The 8,789-nt window shown below is 41.7% G+C and overlaps 1 protein-coding gene across 2 annotated transcripts in view; it reads left to right on the top strand.

The window, feature by feature from the left end:
- The window catches only part of PPP1R12B (protein phosphatase 1 regulatory subunit 12B), a 217,146-nt gene that overhangs the window by 188,914 nt on the left and 19,443 nt on the right, over positions 1–8,789 (top strand). For both annotated transcript variants that reach the window (XM_028120208.2, XM_028120207.2), the window contains 3 exons: positions 1,266–1,282; positions 4,559–4,703; positions 5,632–5,736. In XM_028120208.2, coding sequence (XP_027976009.1) covers positions 1,266–1,282; positions 4,559–4,703; positions 5,632–5,736 — 267 coding nt within the window. The remainder of the gene's footprint in view (positions 1–1,265; positions 1,283–4,558; positions 4,704–5,631; positions 5,737–8,789) is intronic.

Here is an 8,789-nt window from a genome sequence, read left to right as displayed (position 1 = left end):
TGCTCAGCGGGAAGCCTGCTTCTCCCTCTCCCACTCCCCCTGCTTATGTTCCCTCTCTCGCTGTGTCTCTGTCAAATAAATAAATAAAATCTTTAAAAAAAAAATACATGTAAGAAGGCCCTACTCTAGACCTAGGGAAAGAGAGTCTCTGGTGTTGATTTTGGGATATGTACATTTTGAAAAAGTCCACAAAAGAATTCTGATGAATATACTTGTGGTTTAGAGAGAGAATTCCTTTCAGCAAACACTTTTGGACAGCTTTAGGGGGTAGTATATATTGTGCTGTCGTGTTGTGTTGGTTGACAAACCAGTGGCTTCCAGGGACCATTTAATGCTTCTTCAACAAAGCAGTGTCATTGAGCGACTCCTCAGTAGTCAAAGGATTTATTATTTGTTCTGTAGATTATTGGGCCCTTGTTTCTCCCATTTTTTGTGTGTCCTTGAGGACTTTGTTGTTCTTCAGTATCTCCAAAGAGAAAGTAAGTAAATACATTCAAATCAACTGAGTTTTTATTTGCCTGAGTTTCTTTAAAAAAAAAAAAAGTGGAAATAAGAGGGTAATGGTCATCTCTGATTTTTTAAAATATAAAATATCGACATAATCATTTTTTGTTGTTTGTTTTTACAACCATAGATAGACCATCAATAGATAACCAAGCTTACAGTTTGCATCTACAAAACTCCTTTCTTCTGAGACCTCAAAGTACTTTCTTATTCTTTTCATTTTCTAACCACCATCCTAGGGACTAGGAATGGGACTTAATCGTTCCCTGCACTCTCTTGCTCACCTTTCACCAGAGGTCTAGGATAAAGCGAGGAACTGTCCTGAGTTTTAATATTTGTAGATTACAGTATTCACTCAGGGCAGGGTTGGGGGTTTGTGAACAGAGTTAATAGAATGGATATTGAGATCCAGAGAGGCTAAATACCGCACAGAAAATCAGTACCTCCTAGAGCACAAGCATGGTTTGTTAGTTGGGTGGTGGATAAGGGTGGGGGTGCAGTTTTTGATCATTTTACAGTTTGCTGACTTCCAGTTAAAAAAGATGCTTTTTACCCAAAGTCTCAAATCTACTGAGTCACGGAAGACTAGCTTAAGTAGCCTTTTGCGCAGTCATTGAATTGCTTTTCTTAAATTGCACCCATATCTCCACCTGTGAAGTTGAGACATCTGATTTGAAAAGTGCATTTATAAATGGAAATAATAATTATCAGTCCCTTGCTAATGCTGGTTTTGTTTTTGTTTTGTCTTTTCCTTTCTCTAGCATGAAAGACTTTCTAGGTAAGACCTTTCCCTGTTTTATATGCATGCTTAATACTTGTGAGAAATGCATGTCTAATTAAACTTAGCTTTATATCATGTGCTCATATTTCTCATTTTCCTTCCTTTCCTTCCTTTTCATTTCCTCAGCCACCACAGTAGTTCAGACTTTTATTATTTCCTGCCTAAGTTAATGCAGTAGCTCTTCAACTCACCTCCTGCCTTCAGATTCTCCTCCTTCCAATTCATTTTGTATACCTCCACCACATTAATTTTCCTACAGCATCTACCAGGCACTGTGCTACAGAAACAACATGAATACAACCCTATCCTCACCTTCAGTAAGGGCCAGGATAGTGGTATGGACAGTATTATGAGCAGAGAGAAGAGGCCATTAGCCTAATCTGGTGGTTCAAGAAGACTTTGTTGCAAGATACATGCCGAATTGAGGTTGAGTTTAGACACTGTCATTTAATAGTGGATCTAACACAATTCCTTGTACCTAGATGGTGCTCTGTAATAATTTATTGAAAGAGCTAAAGACCAGTGTTGCAATTGCTGAAAAATTAAGGAAGCAGATCAGAGTTTGGGGAATGATCCTTTCTAATTTTTCACCTAGCATTTGAGGATACAAAAATGATCTTCCTGAAGAACAAAATAAAAAATAGTAAAGACTGTGGAGCCAAAAGTATGAACCTCTCCCTTTCCACTTTTTCTTTGATAGAGAAATTAAGAAGAAATTGAGGGAAAATAGGGCAAATGAGTCTTATAATTTGTTTGATAATTGAGCTTATTGTACCTTAATGATATATTTCAAAATGTATAAACTTGCATGGATTCTTCCTCTGCTCACCCTCTCACCAGGCACCAGCTGAAGATAAATAATTTACATCTAACCTAGCAGAAAATTGGTTTTGCAAAATTGGTGGAGAGCGGTTATTTTGCTATAGTTAATTTTTTGTGGATTCTGTTACATTATTATAGCCATTTATGAAAAGAGACTTTCCCTATAGACCTCAAAATATGCCAAAAAACTAATGGTTAAAACAGTGGGGTATTAGTTCAAGAATAAACAAAGGTATCAGTGGAACACAGTATAGTCCCCCAAAAGTCATACATATAAGGTGATTTGTCAACTCTGTGGGGGAACAGTTATTTAATAAGTGATCATTGGGACAACTGACCGTCTGTTTGGGAAAACAGATCCTTCCCTGAAGCCATACCAAAAAACAAAAACAAAACCAGATTCCAGATGGATTACAGTTTTTAAGAGAAAATGATTTTACTACAAAAGCAATAGAAGAAAATATTTGTAATCTTTATATAGGAAAGACTCTCCCAGGCATGGTACCATAAAGGTAAAAATTGTCCAGTTTAGTTACATAAAATGTGAAATCTCTGCTAGTAATAGACACCACAAACAGAGACAAAAAGTAAAGTGGGAAAAAATATTTGCAGCTTATGTTGTATAGTTTTAAAAGCTTTGCTATATAGGATGCTCCCACAGTGTAACAGGTGGAAGATTAACAAAGGCTCTGAATCGACGATTCAAAAATGAAGATAAATAATCAAAGATACTGAACCTTCCTAGTGATCTACAAATATTAAAATTAACGACAATGTTTCTCCTATTGGATTAGAAGGGATTAAACTCTCTGAAGGACAGTATGACAATACATATATCAAAATTTAGAATAGACTTACCCCTTGACCAAAGGGTTCCACTTCTAAGATTTTATCCTAAGAAAATAATCGGGCAAATGCACTAAAATTTATAGACACGTCTTCTCACTGTAGCATCATTTCTAATAGCTAAAACGTTCAAAATAATATAGGTGTCTGTCACTAGAAGATTCAATTACCATACATCACACAGTGAAAGACTGTGCGGTCATTTTTTTTTTTTTTTAATGAGACAGATCTGTTTACTTACATGGTAAGATGCCTCCGAGCGTAGTGATAAGTGGAGGGAGGAGGAGGAGTTAGACAACAGTATGTATTATCTGGTTTTATTTATAGAAATATATACATTTTAATGTATCTATGTGTTTAACCTTTTGCAAGGATATGAAGTACCTGTTAATAGTGGGTTATTTCTTGGGCAGGATTATGGAGTGACTTTCACTTTCTGTTTTAGACACTTTGGTACTACTTACATTTTTCTGCAAGCATGTATTGCTTTTGTAATCAGAAAAGTCAGTGAAGAGGTTTCTGTTTACAAATTAAAAAAAAAAAGTGTAAGAAAAAAAGAAAGCTGTGAAGAATGTTGTAGGACTTATCATCTCTGTAAGACAAAGTGGCCCTTAATGCCATTAGGAGCTTTGCCTCTCCCCCACTGTGTCCTCCTGATTGCTCCTCTACTTCTTCTGATACGTATTCCAGCTCCCCCACCCCCAACTTTGGCAATAGCTACCACAGGACAGAGCCTTAAGATGGAAGTCCACAGCTGTGACTCTGCACACCATCCCAGTTTGGGGAGGGAGAGCTCTGCAGGGCTGGTTTGTACGTAGCAGTCTTGTGGGCCACATTTTCATTTGGAAAGAACAAAGTCTAAGAAAAATGTAAACCACTGTTAAGAATCAGGGTGATCGTTGTAACGCTTAAACAGATAATCAGCTGAGAGACCTTTCCACTAATGAACTTACCACTCCTGGAAATGAGGCCACCATCGACTCTCAGAGCTCAACTGCTGGAAGACGTAGAAATCCTCATCACAGGCTCACAGCCGCAACGTGGACTGGAGAAGAGAGGGTAGAAAAATAGCTGTTTGGGCATGGAGGTGGTACCCTGAAATGTTTGAGATTCCAACAAACCTGCAGTGCACCTAAAAAACATATGCGCCATGCCCTTGTTGTCATTTCCGCCCCCACGCCCTCCAGCTCTGAACTCCCAAGTCCATATGTTTCTGATTCATTGACAGTTCGTTGGAATCATTGTCTGAGAGCCATTGAGATCCAAAAAAATTTCTGCTTTTAAAAGCACACTCTTTGAGGAAAGCTGTTCAACCCCAAACTAATTTGAAAAGCTCTAAGATTTAAGTCGGCACATGGATCCAAACCGCCAGTTTTTCAAGTAAGCTCCATTCTTGGCAAAGGATGGCCTCCTCCTCCAAGCTGGCGCAGCTTAGCCCCGAGGTCCGAGAATGCTGGCCGAGGAGATTCAGGGAAGGAATGTGTGTTGTTTCTGGCCAAGGCGCTCAAGTGCCTCTTAGAAAAGGTGCAAACTACCCTGAAGCATTACCTTCCTCCCTCTCTTCATTCTAAAAACCAATGTTTACCTTTAACGTATCTCCCACAGGTTGGAATCAGGAGGTAGTAATCCTACAAGCAGCGATTCTTACGGTGACCGGGCCTCAGCAAGAGCCCGCCGCGAGGCCCGGGAGGCCCGCCTTGCCACCCTGACCAGCCGCGCGGAGGAGGACAGCAACAGGGATTATAAAAAAGTAGGCTCCCTTTTCAACTTTGCTGTTGTTGGGTTACAACACGTAAACCTCTCAGCCTTTTCCCCAATGTAGAAACATGATTGTATTTCCCCTGAAGCAGAAGAAAAGTGCTTTACATGATAAAGAGTAGCAACTAATTCCTTTCAGGTGTCTTGGTTTGTTCCACCTCTCTACCAGCTAAACACAGACCATTTCGTATATTGTTTTTAGTGCAGTAAATATATGCCTCGAATCAGATACTTAGAAGTGTAGGAAAAAGTAAAGATTGACAATTGTAGAAAGGGGAAATAAAAGTAGTGCTGTGTGTCTGAGCCCAGAGAGTCATTTGGTAAGACTCATGTTATTAACAGACATGTGCTTTTAATGAGGTCCTGTGGATGTCAACCAAATACTTCTTGGTGATGGTAAATGATAATCTGGTTTGTTGGGGCCTTAAAACACTTTACAGTTCATTGCCTTTGGCTCTTGCAGAAGAGTACCTAGTTCCAGGGGCTGACTTGAAAACCTTCCCTTTCGAGTGCTTGAGATGCCAGGGGAGAAAACCATATTTGTTAATGAAATGTTTGTTTTGTTAATGTCGTGTTAAGCAGAACTTGACTAAAATCAATATACACACTAGACTGGCTCTAAAGAAATAATTCTCTTTGTATGGGGAACGACAGTGACTATTTTTTCCCCCAGAGATTAACATTTTTGAAGTTGGAGCACCATTCTGTTTGTGTCCAGCACCTGGGACTTCACCAATGTTAAGAAGCAAGAAACCAATTGGCTGAATATATTCTGTTTCCTAGACTTCCTCCATCTTCTCCATCTGTCCCACAATAATGGTTTGGGGTGGGGGGGTGGTTCTCGTAGGATGAAACTGTGTGAGTGCTAATCCTGCAAGCCCTGCCTGGTAGGTGACCTGATTCTCTTTCCCTCCCCTCAGCTCTATGAGAGTGCCCTGTCCGAAAACCAAAAATTGAAAACAAAACTTCAGGAGGCCCAGCTAGAGCTAGCAGATATAAAGTCCAAGCTTGAGAAGATGGCCCAGGTAAGAGAGAAAAGGAAAAAACCTGGGTGGCAGGGTGAGTATGAGGAGGCAAAGCAACTTAGGGTCGGAGAGAGGGGAAGTGACATGGAATTAAGATTGGCCCTCCTCAGAGACCGGAAGACAGAAGCCCCTGAGATTCTCATCTGATTTCAGGGTTCAGTTGGCATTTCACTTAAAACGGAAAACTGATAGTTCAGTGAACAAGTCCTAACAGGCTGAATGCTAATACTTAATATTATGGATTATCTACTTATTTCTTAGTAAAAAGGTATTAACCAGCATCATAAGATTAGTCCTAGACAGTGTCTCCTGTCTGGATCATCATGTTTCAGTTCAGTTTATCTACAGTCACCTCCTAGAGAGGGATAAGCAAGACACCATTAAACCCAGTGCAGAGAGGTAGCAAATTAGGCCTAGAGAAATAAGTGGTTTGCATGGGTCGTATAAGAAATCAAGGACAGGGGCGCCTGGGTGGCTAAGTCAGTTAAGCATCTGACTCGATTTCAGCTCAGGTCATGATCTCAGGGTTGTGAGAAAGAGCCCTGAGTTGGGCTCCACACTGGGCATGGAGCCTGCTTAGGATTCTCTCTCTCCTTCTCCTTCTGCCCCTCATGCTCTTTTGTGCTCTCTCTCTCTCTCTCTCAAAAAGAAAGAAAGAAATCAAGGACAAAGGTATTGTTAGAATGTACAGTCAGGTCCCAAAGCAAAGATTCTGTCCTGCAGCATATGTTACCTCCTCAGGCCGCCACCGTTTTTCAGCCTAGAAATAAGGAATGTTAGTGGCAAACAGACCAGATAAACCATTTCCTTTTACTGCCAGGCCTGATTTAATTAGGCGATGCTTTAGAGGATACTAGAGGCAATAACCTCATCACCAGTGAGACAAACACTGCAGCTGAAAGCCGAAGCAAGTGCTGTCTTGGGTTATTGCTGAGTTAACAGGAAACCTATTCAGTTATTGCCCTCCTGGAATGCCCAGTGACTAAGAATTTTGAAAGCTGAACTGAGGTAAAAATGACTCTATACTGGGAAGGCATAAATGAAAACCAGAGATGGCTAGTTGTTCTGGCCATATGATATAATCCAAAAGCAAAGCCTAACACGCTAGGATTGTACCGTACTGAATACAGTACGCTTGGGGGCTTGGGGGGCAGGGGTGGTCCAATACCTCTGAACATCTTGCGGCAACCCCTCTGAAATGGGATGAACCAACACTTGGAAGACAGCAGGACAGACTGCGTGGGATTTCAGCAGGACAGCCAGGACACCCACATTCTCCAGAGAAGGACTCGGTCAGGTGCACAGGGGATGGCCTGGCCTGTGAACTGCCTGTCAGTTTGGAAGAGGCCCCCCTCCGCCTGGTTGGAGTAGCTGAACGTAGCTGGCTCTTCTGCTGAGGATCTGTAAGGCCTGCTGCGGCACAGATGACAACTGAGCATAGAGTGATTCAGTGCGACAGGAAAAGTGGGTCTCAGGCTCAGGAGAACACACGCGCGCACACGCACGCGCGCACACGCACGGCACGGGGGTAGAACTAAATAAACCCCAAGGGCTCTACCGGCCCCAACCTGACTGAGCCAGGTGGAATGTCTCGTTCACAGCACACCCACAGAAGATCCCTAAGGCCGACTTTTATTCTGAGGAGTGTCACGAACTGACAGTGATTAATTAATACAGATCTTCTGATGCTTCTCATCAGGAATTACTGGGGCTATTTTACAGAAAATTGGGGGAGCAGTCATGTGAGGAACCACAGGAAGACCCAATTTCACCTGCCCCACTCTCTCCAGAAGCGCTCTTCTGACAGCACATTTCTTGACCTTTAGGGGTTCTTGGCTTTTCCACCAGCTCGTGCTTCGGAGCAGTGAGCAGCCTAACAAGCTGCTGACATTGACTTGCACAGAGGACACTGAAAATAAAATCAGCCTTTCACTGGGGAAAAGGGTTTACTTTCTAGCCAGCTGCTTTGCTGGGTGTGTCGGAATATACTTCGTTTTGCCAAATATAGGTGACAAATTCAGGAGAAACAGCGGTGCTACACACCAGTTCTCTGCTGTTTACCACAAGTGGAGCTGTCCGGCAGGACAGAAAGGAGGGCCCGTCAGCCACACACGTTGTAGGGAGCCCCTTACCACACGGACACACACGACGTCTTACATAAAAGGTCCACCCTAACCCTAAGGGGGTTAAGATTTAAAAAACAAAACAAAACTAGTTCTGTGTAGAAGTGAACTGGTTAAGGTCACTCTGTAGAAGTGACAGCTTCTGTGCTTCTTAAGCTGACGAGGATAAAACAAGCGCCAGGATCTACTTCTGCCTTTTTTCTTTTCCTTCCGCTTCATAGTATATTCAGTGGAAAGGCAGATGGCCCTGACCTTCAGAACAGAAGGTGAAAGCCCACGATAGGAGCCAGAAATCAGAGTTTTACTGTTAGTTCTAGCTATTCCTTAATATTCTGAAAAAAGAAACCTCTGCTAGAAGACCAGCATACTTTCTATATTTATTAGATGTTGCTTGTGCATGGTACTAGGCAAAGTAAAAATAATCACCCTGTATTTATTAAATGTAGTCTCTTAAATGTAAGAAATTTTACAGTGCTAAGGCCAAAAGGAACTTAAGGTTCAATTCCATTCCCTGTTTAAGAGTCACTACCTGAAGTAATTCTGCTTGTTAGCTCTGGTGGCTAAATGTTTTTGGCCCTTCTGTGACATTTATAGCAAAAGTCAAAGATGTTCTAAAAGAAAGTTCTAATCTTTTGTTCAGGTTAAATCTTACCTCACCTGGAAGCTCAGTATACAGAAGAGATAAAAGTGGAACTGTTCAGTTCAAAGCAGGGCAGATGGCACGAATGAGCTCCTGAGAAGCCCTGGAACCCACCCACACATGCAAACCACTGCTTTAAAAGAGAAACATCATCAGTGCCCAAAGCAGAAAGAATGAGTGCAAAGGGATTGCTTAGAAGAGTGCCAGGGACTTAGCCCCTCAAGTTCATGAGTCTCTAGCTTTCAAAGAAAAGCCACTTTTCATTTCCTCTGGGTTGTGAGATTACTCAC

The sequence above is a fragment of the Eumetopias jubatus genome, unplaced genomic scaffold (genome assembly GCF_037043125.1).
Source record: "Eumetopias jubatus isolate StellerSeaLion01/CBP00866 unplaced genomic scaffold, mEumJub1_p1.0 scaffold_12, whole genome shotgun sequence".
Classification (NCBI taxonomy): domain Eukaryota; kingdom Metazoa; phylum Chordata; class Mammalia; order Carnivora; family Otariidae; genus Eumetopias; species Eumetopias jubatus.
This window is presented reverse-complemented; position numbering and strand designations above follow the sequence as displayed.